Source organism: Haematobia irritans, chromosome 5 (assembly GCF_050003625.1).
Source record: "Haematobia irritans isolate KBUSLIRL chromosome 5, ASM5000362v1, whole genome shotgun sequence".
NCBI lineage: Eukaryota > Metazoa > Arthropoda > Insecta > Diptera > Muscidae > Haematobia > Haematobia irritans.
The window spans coordinates 106,989,620-107,006,920 of NC_134401.1; the positions used below are offsets into that span (position 1 = coordinate 106,989,620).

A 17,301-nucleotide genomic window follows, 5' to 3' on the forward strand; every position below is an offset into this window, starting at 1 on the left:
TACACTTCTAATTGACTCTGTGAAGTATATTGCACCTATGATTCGTTTATGACAAACTCTTGCACTCTCTGGTTCCCTTTTGCTGGCATTTTGCAATAAACGAACAACTTCCAGTAAAAATTTGTGATAATTATCAAAAATTATTTGGTACTAGAACGGATCTAGTGGGTGAAATGGTATGCAATAAAACAACGACTGAACAAACCAGAACACCGTGTAGGTTAGGTATCTTAGGTTAGGTGCCGATTGTGATACTATACGTGATTTATTAGTGATTGCTTCTATGGGTAGCTCAATGACATGTAAACTTCTTTTTATATCCGATTTCAAATGGCGTTTCAAGTACTTAGAGAGGTTTTGAAACACTCAGCATCCACCGATGAAACAAATTTTCCTGTTTGGTCGAAACTGGGGTTGAATCCATGTCCAAGGAGGACCATTGCACAACGGTGCCTCCCACATGTGTGCGCATGCGTGCGACTTAAGTGGCACATTTTGCATATCTTAAAAGTCGCATGACGTCAGAAAGGTTGCAAAATGCCACTAAAGTTTAAAAATGGTAATCTTAAAAAAAAACTAATTATATCATAATTATTATACTAGAGTGCCCTTGTACGGGACGTTGTATATAGCTATTTCACCAAATATTGTTAACTATTGTTTATTTAAGTTTTTCTTTTTTCAAATGTATATTTTGCAAATAAATAAACACTAAAAAAATGCCACTAACACTGCTCTTGACTACAGTACTAATTGTTCTTCCTGTGCAAAATTCCAATCAAATTGGGGTAAAACTCTGGCTTCCGGTGCCATATAACGGGCGAAAGGTATATATGGGAGCTATATCTAAATCTGAACCGATTTCTTCCAAAATCAATAGGGTTCTAATCTGACCCAAAACAGAAAGTTATGCCAAATGTGAAGTCGATTGAACTAAATAAAACTGCGACCTAGACTTTGATTACAAAAATGTGTTCACAGACAGACGGACGGACGGACATTGCTATATCGATTCAGGGACCCACCCTGAGCAATATTGCCAAAGTCTATCTCGTCTCCTTCTGGGTGTTGCAAACATATGCACTAACTAATAACCTGTTCCACAGTATGGCGCAGGGTATAAAAATTTTGTGTGTGGGAAGACAATAATTTGGGTCTCAGACCATGAACTGAACACCATCGCACTCAACACAACAAGAATGACTTAAAAATCAGCTTCCTCACTTCATTGCTACGAGAGAATGCCCAGCAAAATCTACGGATCTCACTCACGGTTGCCACTCGTGCCAAAAATAATATACGACAATTTGAAGAAAATTTTACCAAATTATAAAAAAACTTATTTTTAAGTTGTTGAACAATTTTTTTTATATTTTTTTATTGGAAAGATATGTTCTGTATTTAATTTATAAAAAAATTTATTAATATTACATTGTTATAGAATATTTTGTCAAAATTTTATTTCTATAAAAATTTTTGCAAAATTTTATTTCTATAAAAATTTTTGCAAAATTTAATTTCTATAGAAAATTTTTTCCAAATTTTATTTCTGTAGAAATTTTTTGTAAAATTCTATTTCTATAGAAAATTATGTCGAAACTTTATTTCTTTAGAAAATTGAAGTACCTCTTAATTGGAATATTTTGCAAAACTTACCAAAACATCAAGAATTCTACCAATTCACCAAACAGTAAAAAATTTACCATTTTTGATAGAACTGTGGCAGCTGTGATCTCACTCCGTTGGACTTTTGCGCCTGCGGCATTATGGAAAGTAAGGTTTGGACTAAAAAATACCAATGTGTCGATCATCTCAAGACTATGCAAACATGCACCCAAGTTAATTTCCGGCTATGAAAATGTCTATATAGAAATCGACTTTTCGGCTTTTTCTAAATTTCAAAAGTTTTTTTTTACATTCAGCTTTTGCAAAAATCGCCATTCAATTGCAAAAAAGTTGACAAATATTTTGTAGCCCAGAAAAACCGCCTTCTTTGCTACACAAAAATTGTAATCGTATTTTAATAAGTAAGTTACTAAGTGAGCCTGAAAACTTAATTTAACCTAATCAGAGAGTGAACCTATACCCCTAGACTCTGTCTGAGGTCATATCCTCATACTCTGTGTTCCGTTTCTTTATTTAAATGACATTTCTCTCGATCAGTTTCATCCAGTATCTTGAATATTATTTATATTCTTCTGGTGAATATATAATGTTGCAATAAATTGCGTTTATTTATAATGGATTGTTATATTCACTTTTCAATAATTTTATTAATTCTATTTATAGTCTTCCGAATGCGTTCATCTAAATCTAAAGCAAATCACACAGACCCTTGCTTCTCGATTTACTTTTTAGTGCCGCTTTAGTGGCTGTCTCAAAAACTTTTCGTATACCTTCCTTTGTCTTGGCTGAACATTCCAAATACTCAAAGGCCCCGATTTTTTCTGACATAGCAAGACCCTGCTGTGATGTAACTGGTTGTTGTGTCATTTTGGAAAGATCCTGCAAGAAAAAGGAAATTTTAAAAAATATATATTCTTCCATAAGAATTATTTTTTGATTTTGTATGAATGCCACTTACACGCACAGTATTGGGGTCATTCCGCAAATCCTTTTTGTTACCTACCAAAATAATAGGTACAGTTGGGCAAAAATGTTTCACCTGGAACATTAAAATGTCATAAGTCAAAAGTTTTTTTTTTTTTTAATTTATGGGTTATTACATTAAACTTAGATTAAATTCAATTTTCTGGAATATTAAATAAATTGGTTCACTAAAAAATTTGGTGTAGAAACCTTATATAGCTTCATAGTGTAGTTACTAATTAATCATCACCTTATAATTTTTAATTAATTATTTGTTTTTCAGATGTACAAAAATAAAAATTACCAAAACATATGACAAATTTTCATTATATTGTAAATGTTAGTTCTTTCTCAATTTTCTACATCAATTATATATTTTAATTAATTTGACTTATTCCAGATTTTTAAATAGAAATACATATTGCACTAGCCGAACCCGGGCCGCTGCGATGCGCCTCCCTAATTTTTTTTTAACTGACAGGCTTATGGGTAAAATATTTAAAAAGCAATAATTTGCAAAATTTTGTTTATATAGAAAATTTTGTCAAAATTTTATTTCTATAGAATATTTTGTCAAAATTTTTTTTTTTCTATAGAACATTTTCTCAAAATTTTATTTCTATAGAAAAAATTCTATAGAAAAATTCTCTTTCTATAGAAAATTTTGTCACAATTTTATTTCTATAGAAAAATTTGTCAAAATTTCATTTCTACTAGAAAATTTCCATATTTTATTTCTATAGAAAATTTTCACAAAATTTTATTTCTATAGAAAATTTTCTCCAAATTTTGTTTCTATAGAAAATTTTCTCCAAATTTTATTTCTATAGAAAAAATTGTCAAAATTTTATTTCTATAGAAAATTTTGACAAAATTTTATTTCTATAGAAAATTTTGACAAAATTTTATTTCTATAGAAATAATATTTATAAAAATATTTCTATAGAAGACTTGGGGAGTACCTCTAAAAATATTGCAAGAGATTTTGCAAAATATTCTATTTCTATAGAAAATTTTATCAAAATTTTATTTCTATAGAAAATTGATTCAAAATTTTATTTCTATAGAAAATTTTGTCAAAATTTTATTTCTATAAAAATTTTTGTCAAAATGTTATTTCTAAAGAAAATGTTGACAAAATGTTGAACTCTTTTAAATATTACGGTCAGGGGAAGTCTGGCACAAAAACTGAAGTACTAATTAATCACTCCAGGGTTTCCACACACGTGTCCCGTACATTTCAAAATAATCGGACTATTTGCTTTTTCGTTTATTTACAGAAATAGGGCGGTTATGCAGATGTAAAACGGACCGGCGTAACAAACATCGTTTTGTTTTTTAATTGTTCTGTATTCAAATCGTTGGACAATCTTCTACATTTCCTGTGAATTCCAAGCGTGGTTTGTCAAGGGGAGGTATACTTCTCCTCAACATACCGTCCAATAACTCGGAAAAAGTAAAAGTACTTCAAAATTTATCATATTAACATTTGTTAAAGTGTGGGACACGGAGAACATGCCTTTCCCAAACATATATCGGAAAATGAAGCACCCTCAACGTTGCCTACCAACTTCATGTAAATTTAAGTTTTTTACTTAAAAAAGTCTGACAGAAGCCTGTGGAAAAATTATAAAATTATGTACCGAGTATCGACAATCCTCTACTTTCTATTTTAAAAAATTCGGGCAAAAGGGAACCCCCCTCCTTCGCTCCTCTCCGACAAGATATTGTAAATTCACGTACCCTATATCCATTTCACAAACTACCCAACTTCACTATTCTCCTTCCCCAACCAGACATCGAAAAATCATGTACCCTGTATAAATTTAATCATCTTCTCCCAATTTTAAGTAAATCGGAGAAGCTTAGATTTTGCTCTATTTTTTGTAAAGGGATGTCATTTACTCTGCAAATTCCAAGAAAATCTGTAAACTTTCCTTCAAGTTTCATAGTGTATAGGGGGCAAGGAGAAGGTTCCCGACCAAATACCCAAAACTGGAAAATTTTAATTATTTCACCGACCAAATATTAAAAAATCATATACCTCATATAAATTTCATAATCTCCCCCAAGTTCTCAGTAAAATTTCAGCAAGTCGACAAATTTTAGTTTTTTCACTGTACTTTAAAAAAGTCGGTCAAAGGGGAGGCCCCCTACTCGATCAAATATCGAAAAAACAGCTATGCTTTGCATAGACGCCCCCTTCAACCTTCCCTGAAAATTTCAAGCAAATCGGATAATTTTGTTCAAATTTTCAAAAATTCGGTGAAGGGGGAGGTCCCCCTTCCCGTCCAGATATTAAAAAATCAGGTACCCCGTAATAAATTCATAACCTCAAGGCGTGTTCTCTATAAATCTCAAGTAAAGCAGAGAATTTTTGTTTTTTCTGTACTTTAAAACAAAAATCGTATAATGGGGTGGTCCGCCTCCGCGACCAAATATCGAAAAAATAAATTAGCGGGTCTTTGTCTAGACATCACCCCTTAACATCCTTGTAAATTTCACCGAAATCGGAGAACTTTGAACCAATTTTGAAAAAATCAATATCAAAAAATGAGGTACCTATTTTCACCACATGATTACCCTCTGCGTTCTCCGAACATTTTTCATGTGAGAAAATAAAATTATTTTATAACAAAATGAATTCAAATTATAAATTTTTTTAATGTGCGCTGTATATAAATAAATAATTTTCCCGCTTTTTCCGTTGAAACTTTTCTTGAATTTTCTTTGCTATAAACCTTACGGACGTTTCCAACGAATGCAAAACCTCGGTTGGTGCGTTCTGGAGTTAAAGCGTCAGGAAGGAAAACCTGACTTATTTTTATATATTAGATTTGTGGAGTACCTCTTAGTTGGAAAGGAATATTTTACAAAATCTACCAAAATATAAAAAATTCTGCCAATCTACCAGTTTTGGTACACCCAGAGAAGGAATATGATCACCTCAAACATGTTTTAAGAGCAAAATGTTATTTTTGGGTGGTGACCATGTAACATGGTTTTCGCAACCATGTTAATTTCTCGGAAATCATGTATCTGATTTCGGCAAGCAGGTTATATTTTACGATAAAATAACATTTTAGTGACAAACATGTTACATGGTCACCCTACAAAAATAACATTTTGCTCTTTAAACATGTTTGAGGTGATCATATTCCTTCTCTGCGTGTAGAATTCTACCAACTATGGCAACCGTATATATTTTTTCACAAAATTTTGAAAACCACATTGTAGATACGTGTCTGAAAAATCTGAAAGAAATCTGGAAATTTTTCGGGGAAGGCTTAAAAATCACCTGGCAATACCGGTATTCCCCTATATTTCTTTCACTATATTTTTTGCTCTCTCCCGATCACTTTTTTCTCATATACCTGTTTATACGAAATTTCTAAATTAATATATGTTTGCATCCACGCATATTTTATTTTATAAGATTTAATTTTGACTTACCTCCGGAATCCATTTCTCTGGAATATTCTGTAATGAATCAGGGCAATCGATTGAAAAGCACATTAGGATAACATCGGTGTCTGGATAACTGAGTGGTCGAAGTCTGTCATAATCTTCTTGGCCAGCTGTATCCCATAATGCCAGTTCAACCTAAAACGATGTATGAGGAGAGTATTATCAAAGAAATTCGAAAATGTTCCGAAAAATTCCATAACACTGATTAAATTTTTGAAATATTTACGGCTATTCTTTTCTAGCAAAAAAAAATGGATATTCTTCCGAAAACGTCCTCCCAAAGATGTTCGTTATTTTAACTACGCAGGAAGTTCTTTTAATTCAATTTTTATAAATCGGGTTTTTTCATATTTTTAATGGGTAATTTAAACTGTTTTTGTTTCAAATAAATTAAAAACAAAGAAAGAATTAATAAATTGGTAGAAATTATTCAAATTATGGCGAAAAAATGCTAAATCCATTCTAGAAATATTGCGAATTCTTGAAAATATTTTAGGTCAAACGTTTCAGACCAGCGTTACAATGCATTAAAAATCATAAAAAATTATAAAAATTATTTTTAAATGCAAAATATCACACATTTTTAAATTCCCATCCAAAATACTGAATTCGGATGATACCTTAAAAAGTGATGCAAATTCAGTGCAACGGCTGTTGAAATGGTGGACATCCGTCCTATGACAATCCCAATGTTAAATTCATCGCTTCTGGGTATTGCTGGGTTGTCCTACTACTACTCGTTTGAAGCATATCTTTGTGGGTAACCTCATATGCCACATTTCAAGCGCATTAGACAAGAAATCAGGTTTCAGAGATTAAATCTGGAAATCGGTTTATATGTTGGCAACATATAATTATGAACCGATGTCGACCAGTTTTTGCACAGTTGCTAGAAAGGGTATACCGACATCATTCGGAAGACAAATCTGGGGGAGGAACCCCCATATAAACTGGGGGAGGTTCCGGAGTGCACAAATCTGGGTATCGGATTATATGGGGGCTATATACAATTATGGACTAATATAGATCCATTTTTGTGTGGTTGTTAGAGGAAGTCTACCAACAGCGCGTACCAAATTTCAACGGGATCCACTGAAATTCACTCCCCAAAGAGGCTATGAAAATCAAATCAGGCGATCGGTTTATATACAATGCGCTTTTAAAATTTAGTTTTTATAGCTAGAGACTTCTGTATCACATGTCTTGGAAATCATATTAAAAACAGCTCACGAAACTTACCTCTTTACCATCCACAACAATTCCAGCTACATAATTCTCAAAGACAGTGGGCACATATAAGTCAGAAAATTCATCTTTGCTAAAGGCAACCAGCAAGCATGTCTTACCGCAGGCACCATCGCCGACAACTACCAATTTTTTACGAATTGACGTCATTGAAACTGACAGCAAAAAAAAAAGAGAGCCATAGAATTAAAAACGATAATTTTATATAGCCTAGAATTAAAGCTAGATATATCCCTAAAATAGTTTTTATTTTAAAGAAGCAGGATCTTTGAATTCAAGTAAACTATTTTTTAATGTATGTGGAAGCAGTTTGTATACCGATCACGGTTGCCACGGTTTGTAGTATTCAACCACAAATGGTAGATTTTTACGGTTTGTAGAATGGTAGAATTCTTGATGTTTTGGTAGATTTTGTAAATACCCTGCGGGAAATTGGTGCATATTGCCACTGAGGGACCTATCACAGGACTGGTACCGGTGATCCAGTGTGTCGCAGTTTTTATTTTAAATACTCATAATTTAATGATTTCCATACTCGCTTGATATAAAAATCTTATTGTATCTACACATTTAGTGAAGTAGAATTACCAGAATAACCTATTGTTCAATATATATCAAAAGTTTTTCATTTCTGGTGCGATTCGCATAACCAAACTGAAACAGATTCCTAAGAGTTTTTCGAGACTGGTTCATGAGGACCTGTCTACGGAGTGCTACTATTAAAATGTCCCATGACGTGTCCTAAGGAATGAGTCCAAGACGTGTCCTAAAGTGTAAATTTGCCCCGTCAATGACAAACCCATGTTGAAGTGACCGGTCCCTTCCATACATCTTGATCAGAACTACGACTGGTCCATGCACACCAGGGACTAGTCCTGTACCGGTCCTGTGGTTGATCCATTTCCCGTAGGGTAATTCCTCTCCAACTAAGAGGTACTTCACAAATTTTCTATAGAAATAAAATGTTGACAAAATTTATTAGAGAAATAAAATTTTGACAAAATTTTCTATAGCAATAAAATTTTGACAAATTTTCATAGAAATAAAATTTTGACAAAATTTTCTATTAAAATAAAATTTTGACAAAATTTTCTATAGAAATAAAATTTTTCCATAGAAATAAAATTTTGACACAATTTTCTATAGAAAAAAAATTTTGTATAGAAATAAAATGTTGACAAAATTTTCTATAGAAAAAAATTTTTACAAAATTTTTTATAGAAATAAAATTTTGACAACATTTTCTAGAGAAATAAAATTTTGACAAAATTTTCTAGAGAAATAAAATTTTGAAAAATTTTTATAGAAATAAAAATTTTACAAAATTTTCTATATAAATAAAATGTTGACAAAATTTTCTATAGAAATAAAATTTTGACATAATATTCTATAAACATAAAATTTTCTATAGAAATAAAATTTTGACAAAATTTTCTATAGAAATAAAATTTTGACAAAATTTTCTATACACCCTCAAAAAAAATCGCTTCTCTAACATATGTTCCAAACATATTTTGCAGGAAGCACATATATTATTGGATACTGCGAAACATTAATATGTTTGTTTTATGTGAGCATATTATATGTTTGGAAGCATTTTGAGTCCAAAAATAGTATATGCTTGGAAGAATCCTCAAAGAAGATTGTGCTCATTCCCTCACATAATTTTCACTTCCACGAAATTTTTGAGTTCTTCGCATCTTTTTCTGTAATACAAATATGCTGTTTTTTTTTTCAAATGTCTATTCTCTTGGTTCCGAATGTCTATTCTCTTTATTCCGAATACTCATTCTAATATTCAAATTAAATAATATTTAGACTTAAGCATATTAAATTGTTGGCCTTATCATGAAACAGTTTTCCGAAACAACATATAAGCGGTTTCACAGAAATTGCTCTCATTTCATTCTCGCTGTGTTATGTTGATATCTTTTTATTCAACCCTCCCGGTTTCCATCTCTATTCCTTTCTCTATACTAACTCTCTCTCTCTCTCTCTGTCGCTCTCTGAATAAAGTATCACAACATATATATTTTTACTCGAAATGTGTAAATTTATATATGTATACATTCACACATATTATTTTTATGAAACATTCATGCCCCAAACATAATATATTGTAACATATTAACATATGTGTCCCAAACATTTTGTGTTAGTTTAGGAACATTACATGTTTGCACTTAAATATATTGTGTTTAAAAATTGTGCCCGAAACACATTTTGTTTATATCGGAACATATGAAAAACATATTTTTCTAACAGTGTATAAATACACTTTTCTCAAATTTTTCTATAGAAATAAAATTTTGACAAAATTTTCTATAGAAATATTATAATAATTTGCTTTATAAATTATTATAAATTATTTTCATTATATTTCGTCAATTTTCGTCTATCCGTTAAAGTCGTGTGTCTTTGAATTTAGACAATTTTTTCTTAAAATAAAAACAAACAAAGACAAAAAATCTTAAATATAATCTAAGACTCCATAACTCAGATCTATTTCTAATTTTAAGATTTGATTCTAACTAGGTAAAGTCGTAATATCGCGTCGTTGGCACGGAATCAATACGAAAATCATTAAGGGAAGGGTCAAGGCCGTATTCAGGGGGGGGGGGGGGTGAGGGGGATCAAACCCCCACGAAATGAATGAATATTTTTATATAAATAAATATATATTTTTAGCTGCATAGAAAAATCTTATCGAAGATGTTGAAGGAAAGCAGAAGGTTTTATTTTGAAAACGCTTACCTACACCCTCAAAAAAAATCGCTTCTCTAACATATGTTCCAAACATATTTTGCAGGAAGCACATATATTATTGGATACTGCGAAACATTAATATGTTTGTTTTATGTGAGCATATTATATGTTTGGAAGCATTTTGAGTCCAAAAATAGTATATGCTTGGAAGAATCCTCAAAGAAGATTGTGCTCATTCCCTCACATAATTTTCACTTCCACGAAATTTTTGAGTTCTTCGCATCTTTTTCTGTAATACAAATATGCTGTTTTTTTTTCAAATGTCTATTCTCTTGGTTCCGAATGTCTATTCTCTTTATTCCGAATACTCATTCTAATATTCAAATTAAATAATATTTAGACTTAAGCATATTAAATTGTTGGCCTTATCATGAAACAGTTTTCCGAAACAACATATAAGCGGTTTCACAGAAAATGCTCTCATTTCATTCTCGCTGTGTTATGTTGATATCTTTTTATTCAACCCTCCCGGTTTCCATCTCTATTCCTTTCTCTATACTAACTCTCTCTCTCTCTCTCTCTGTCGCTCTCTGAATAAAGTATCACAACATATATATTTTTACTCGAAATGTGTAAATTTATATATGTATACATTCACACATATTATTTTTATGAAACATTCATGCCCCAAACATAATATATTGTAACATATTAACATATGTGTCCCAAACATTTTGTGTTAGTTTAGGAACATTACATGTTTGCACTTAAATATATTGTGTTTAAAAATTGTGCCCGAAACACATTTTGTTTATATCGGAACATATGAAAAACATATTTTTCTAACAGTGTATAAAACTTGCACAAATCCTAGAATACTAGTTGAAAAGCCCGTCAAACGACGGTCGAAAAAACAAATTGTTTTTGTTTTCGCACCACAAATTTCATTTTTGGAAAATGTATTTCTGCTTTTTATGTGTGTTTGTTGTTCTTTTTGTGAACATGACTCGCAACAACAACGAAACAGCCAAACACACATGTGTAAATGAAATGGCGCAAAACCTGCGAAAAGAACCTGCCTAATTCAGCGATGGAAGCACTTGGAGAGTGCAATAAAGAGATATTTCCAAACTGCATATTCTTTTAAAAATTTTGGTCACTTTGCCAGTAACTCAGGGATGGAAAATACAATTTTTAAGAAAGTACAAAAAAGGTATTTTTTGAGCGGAAAGGTACTTTTTACTAAATTTCAACAAAAATTTCACTGGAAGATTATTGTCAAGAGGCTAAATTTTAAAGAAAATAAAATTTTGACAAAATTTTCTATAGCCGGCTATCATACAAAAACCTTTCTTTTCGGAAGGTTCAAGTGTGGTTCATTGGTGGGTTTAATGAACTGCCTGAATTTATTCTGATAATTGGTTGATAGGTTTGCTGCCAGTAGAGGATGCTGATGAGGAATATGGTAATTCCGAAACGTGGGTCCATCCAACCATCTTGCAGTATAGGGCTTTGTCCAAATAAATTTGACAAACATTCTTTTCCTCTGTTGGTTAAGCTACACTTGTAGTTTAGTCAATTTATGGTTTTAAGCTGCAATAAAAAAACAACAACAATACTTAAAGAATAAAACCAACAATAACAAAACAAAACGAAGGGAAGGGAAATAAAATTTTGCAAAAAAATTCTATAGAAAAAAAATTTTGCAAAATTTTTTCTATAGAAATAAAATTTTCAAAAATTTTCTATAGAAATAACATTTTTACAAAATTTTCAATTGAAATAAAATTTTGACAAAATTATCTATAAAAATAAAATCTGCAAAAGTTCTATATAGAAATAAAATTTAGACAACATTTTCTACCGAAATAAAAAATTGATAATATAGAATCGCATTCTTTTTTCGACTAAAACATTCTTGAAGTTCAATAAAATCCTGTTTTTGACTATATCTTTTACAAAATCGAGATTTTCTTCCCACATGAACATGTCTATTTTGCCATATTTGTAAAAGACTATTAGCAAATAAGGTTGATAAAGACTTTCTCAAAATATTAAAATATTTTGTCAAAGCTATTGTACCATAAATCTAATATCGATTCAAAAATGTCTACACAAAAGGTACTAAATCATTCGCGGGGGTACTACGGTACTGACCGGGGTGAAAAAGTATTGAAAAAAGTACTCATTCGAACGTTCATTTTCAAAAATGAAGAGATTAAAGACGTATCTTAGAAATTCGACTGGCGAGAGTAGACTCAATGGATTGGCATTAATGTCGGTTCATCGCCGAATAAATGTGCCGACTGAAGAAGTCATTGATTTATTTGCTGCCCAAAAAGCCCGTCGGCTCAATTTAATATTATAAAAATATTGTATACATACCTATGCATAAATAAAATTTTCTACACATGAGATTATATGAATATTTTTTTTAAAAATTCTTTACCGTGACTCGAACCTGAATTGCTTGGATTGCGCTAACAGTCGACTTAGCACATTACACCAACACTTTTCATGGCCAAAGAAAAACGAAAGCTGTTCATGAAATCGTAAACGCCCGTGGACGAAACCGTGAACATTCCATTTTGATTTTTCGTAAACCTTCCGTTTCATTTTGTTACCGTCCGCTCACGATTTTGGAACGTAATTTTTATACCCTGCGCCACACTGTGGAACAGGGTATTATAAGTTAGTGCATATGTTTGTAACACCCAGAAGGAGACGAGGTAGACATTTGGTGTCTTTGGCAATAATGCTCAGGGTGGTTCCCTAAGTCGATATAACCATGTCCGTCTGTCCGTCTGTCTGTGAACACATTTTTGTGATCAAAGTCTAGGTCGCAATATAAGTCCAATCGGCTCGTGTTCCTTTTTTATGTCAGAATAGAACCCTATTGATTTTGGAAGATATCGGTTCAGATTTAGATATAGCTCCCATATATATATTTCGCCCGATATGCACTTATATGGACCCAGAAGCCAGAGTTTTATCCCGATTAGCTTGAAATTTTGCACAAGGAGTACAATTAGTAGTATAGTCATGTGTGCCAAATTTGATTGAAATCGGTTCAGATTTAGATATAGCTCCCATATATATCTTTCGCCCGATATGGACTTATATGGCCCCAGAAGCCAGAGTTTTAGCCCAATTTGATTGAAATTTTGCACTAGGAGTACAATTAGTAGTATAGTCATGTGTGCCATATTTGATTGAAATCGGTTCAGATTTAGATATAGCTCCCATATATATCTTTCGCCCGATATGGACTATTATGGTCCTAGAAGCCAGAGTTTTGGTTCAATTTAGTTCAAATTTTGCACACGAAGTACAATTCGTAGTATAGTCATGTGTGCCAAATTTGATTGAAATCGGTTCAGATTTAGATATAGCTCCCATATATATGCATCACTCGATTTACCCAAATTTGGCCATAAGACTCTTATTTATTAACCAATCCCATCAAAAAAATTTGGAAGTTCTTTCAAAGGCACAACTTTAAAAGCACTTCCAGAAGATGCACTCGCAATGATGTTCTTTATTTTAACTACCCAGGAAGTTATTTTAATTCAATTTTTTTGGTTGATATTACAGGAGATTACCTTCTGCTGAATTTGATTAAGATCGGTTAATAAATAAATATATTGGAGCTATATTTAAATCTGAACCGATTTCAATTATAAATAAAAAATCCGTTAATCCGTCAATAGAAATTTTTTTCAAAATTTTATTTCAATAGAAAATTTTGTCAAAATGTTATTTCTATAGAAAATTTTGTCAAAATTTTATTTCTATAGAAAATTTTGTCAAAATTTTATTTCTATAGAATATTTTCTCAAAATTTTATTTCTATAGGAAATTTTGTCAACATTTTATTTTTATAGAAAATTTTGTGAACATTTTATTTCTATGGAAAATTTGTGGAGAACCTCTCAGTTGGAGAGGAATATTTTGCAAAACCTACCAAAACATCAAGAATTCTACCAATCTACCATACAGTAAAAAATCTACCAGTTTTGGTAGAATTCTATCAACTGTGGCAACCGTGATTTCACCACCGACGGAGTCGCCAAAGAAAAACGAAAACCGTTCATGAATACGTGAACGCCCTTGGACGAAACCATGGCTGAATAAGGAGGTTGAATCACGATAATAAAAACAACAAATTTCATTATGTTGTTTACAATTTTAAGAAGTCAAAATCAGCTGATAAAAGAATCGTATGGCATTGGTAAAAGTGGCAATTATTTATTCTTTCAATTGTCCTGAAAAAATAATTAAAATCCAGAGAAAAATAAAGGTTCAAATTTAATTGCGTCACCTATGAGTGATTGTGAAGTGGATAATTCATCCGAAGAACGCCGATATGAGACAAATAAGACTATAATACCCACCAAAGTTAAGAATGGAAGTCAGTCAAATGGATCTTCGCCATCTATTAACAAAAACAGTTTATGATGCAGTTTAAAAACTGATGTGCGTGGTATTTTGGGTCTGGAATATGTTATCAAGATACTCAAGTCATCTTTGAACAATTCTCCAGCTATGAATGCGCGAGTTTGTTTGAGATGCATTTGCTATGCAGTGTCATTTGGAGAGCTGCAATCACCATAAACATATGATTTTGACATCTTAAAATTTTGTCGAAATAAAAAAATTGTAATAATATGGGCCCATGATTTAACCTTCTTGTTCAGCCATGGACGAAACCATGAACTTTACTTTTTTATAGTCAAATAGTATCAAATAAAGTACAAAAGTGTCATCTTTATCAACCCTGGTTTAGGATGATCCTATTCCTATTCTGAGTGTAATAACAGATATACATACATACAATATTCAACTTTAGTGAGCTCTCTCGATCAAGGAGTGTAAGAAATGTCTCGATCAAAAACTTGGTTCTCGTTCTATGTTGTGGTCTCCCGAAAATAATTCATAGAAGTCCCATCATTTTTATCCACTTTAGAAAGAAATCTAACGTTCCTCAGTGTCCAGAAATAGATATTTCTATATGCGACCGACCAATCATATGGGCCAATATTCTGATTAGACTCCTTGAAACCGCAATTTTTAGTATATGGAGCACACTTAGGATACTAAGTTGTTGCCAATTGTTGTAGCGATGACACCTTGTTATTAGATCACGATCACGATCAATATTGGACGATATGATTAATGTAAAAGCTGATCAAGATACACTTTCTTACACTTACTACGTTAATTTGAAATGGTATAAAAAAAAAAAAACTTTTCTCCCGAACAAATGAGAATGTTTCCTAAACAAATTTAATAAAAACAATAAAAGAATTTATTGTTATCATATTAAATGCAAATTACTTTTCTAGCAGAAATTGCGGTCCCTATATTTTTAGCTAAACGTCTGTGGTAATGACAAATATAAAACTCTGACGAAGTACATATGTGATTCATAGCAATGACAGCATTTCTTTACAATGGTAATGTAATAAATATTTCGCTCAACAACAATATTATTGTCGATTCTTTAACACATTTTACTCTGTAACTTTCGTAGAGTGACCGATAGTGAAAAAATTGATTCGATTTTCGAAGGAATTTTGTTAAAATTTTATTTCTATGGAAAATTTTTTTAAAATTTTATTTCTCAATCAAAATATCTACAATATCTGGTAGAGTTCTACCAACTTTGGCAATGTGTCTACCACCCAATTTTACTACTTGAACATTTAAAAGGAAATTTTCGTTCCTAAACATGTATAGAACATTTTCTCAAAATTTTATTTTATTTATTTATTTATTAAATAATAATTAAGTAGTTCTTTGCAAAATATACCAAAACGTCAAAACTCGAAGGAAAGTCGGTTTGAAATCGAACTTTGATTTATTACAGCTTTCAATAATTACTACTACTCTTTATACGATGATGATGATACAACTGAAAAGAAGACCGATAAATTGTGTGTTATGTACAATGCTCTGATGACTTAATCCGACATCCACCTTCTGTAATCGAAGATATACCCCCATGTTCCGAAATTCGCAATCACAAATCGCAAGAATTTATTTTTCTTTTAACGAAAAAATAGTGATACTCTCGGACTCCAAACTAATTTTATTTTGAACTTCTCATTAAAGAGAACTATATTATCAAGATTTAAGCTTAAAAGTTTCAGGGTTAAGAAATTATGGACAAACGAAAATTTTGCGATTCCGAAATTCGAAACATGGGGGATACAGTGTAGAATTTCATAAAAAATATAACTTTATAATTTGTCCCCGTATTAATGTTGACTAATCTAAAATGGGTCATAAAAATTTAACTTTATAATTTGCCCCCGTATTAATGTTGACTAATATAAAATGGTTCCAAAAGATATAATGATATACAATTCAATTTTTATTTTGAAATCCTTATTTCTTTTTGTTCTGGTTTGTTTTTTGCTGTCGGCAATGCCAGAGAAATTGCATCAAATTTCAATCGAATGCCGTCCATCCAAACTTCTAATGGCAACGACAATGTATCGATACGATAATGAATCGATATCGAATACCGTGATTTGCCCCCTGACTTTATTTGTATACCCTACACCACTACTGTGGTACAGGGTATAATAAGTTTAAGCATTTGTATGTAACGCCAAGAAGGAAAAGTCTGAGACCCATCTTTTAGTATACCGATCGTCTTAGAATTAAATTCTGAGTCGAGAAATTTTGTGTGCAAAGTAACAGGTTGGCTGATAAGTCCCCGGTCTGACACATAGATGGCGTCGCTAGTATTAACAGGTTGGCTGATAAGTCCCCGGTCTAACAAAGAAAAACACATTTTTTTTTGTCAAAATTCGTTTTTATTATTCAACACAGTTCCTTTCAAGAGCGATACAACGATTATAACGACCTTCCAATTTGTTGATACCATTTTGGTATCCTTCGGTTTTGCCTCAAAATAGGCCTCAGTTTCGGCGATCACCTCCTCATTGCAGCCAAATTTTTTCCCTGCGAGCATCCTTTTGAGGTCTGAGAACAAGAAAAAGTCGCTGGGGGCCAGATCTGGAGAATACGGTGGGTGGGGAAGCAATTCGAAGCCCAATTCATGAATTTTTGCCATCGATCTCAATGACTTCTTCATATGGGGCCGTTTTGCCGCGATTTCGACCTTCAAACGCTCCAATAACGCCATATAATAGTTACTGTTGATGGTTTTTCCCTTCTCAAGATAATCGATAAAAATTATTCCATGCGCATCACAAAAAACAGAGTCCATTACTTTGCCAGCGGAGTTTTGAGTCTTTTCACGCTTCGGAGACAGTTCACTGG

At 31.9% G+C, this 17,301-nt stretch overlaps 1 protein-coding gene across 4 annotated transcripts; it reads right to left on the minus strand.

The window, feature by feature from the left end:
• Positions 1 to 2,210: 2,210 nt before the first annotated feature.
• On the minus strand, positions 2,211 to 15,304 carry LOC142240877 (ras-like GTP-binding protein Rho1). 4 transcript variants are annotated; one of them, XM_075312625.1, is made up of 6 exons: positions 15,222 to 15,304; positions 14,839 to 15,137; positions 7,297 to 7,457; positions 6,043 to 6,192; positions 2,585 to 2,665; positions 2,211 to 2,505 (listed from the first exon to the last, which is right to left on the minus strand). In XM_075312625.1, exons 3-6 carry the CDS (start codon positions 7,450 to 7,452, stop codon positions 2,314 to 2,316), a joined length of 579 nt encoding a protein of 192 aa, XP_075168740.1. In that variant the 5' UTR covers positions 7,453 to 7,457; positions 14,839 to 15,137; positions 15,222 to 15,304; the 3' UTR covers positions 2,211 to 2,313. The 4 variants fall into 4 exon arrangements, with proteins under 4 accessions (XP_075168740.1, XP_075168742.1, XP_075168741.1 ...); XM_075312627.1 differs by lacking the exon at positions 14,839 to 15,137; XM_075312626.1 differs by lacking the exon at positions 15,222 to 15,304 and having other exon boundaries at positions 14,843 to 15,208.
• Positions 15,305 to 17,301: the final 1,997 nt, after the last annotated feature.

Bases quoted from the DNA above. Each gene is read 5' to 3' on its own strand.
- LOC142240877 (XM_075312627.1), bottom strand. From the start codon at position 7,452: ATGACGTCAATTCGTAAAAAATTGGTAGTTGTCGGCGATGGTGCCTGC. The intron at 6,193-7,296 runs GTAAGTTTCGTG...ACATCGTTTTAG, and splicing joins TTGTTGTGGATGGTAAAGAG to GTTGAACTGGCATTATGGGA. The intron at 2,506-2,584 runs GTAAGTGGCATT...TTTTTCTTGCAG, and splicing joins ATGACCCCAATACTGTGCGT to GATCTTTCCAAAATGACACA.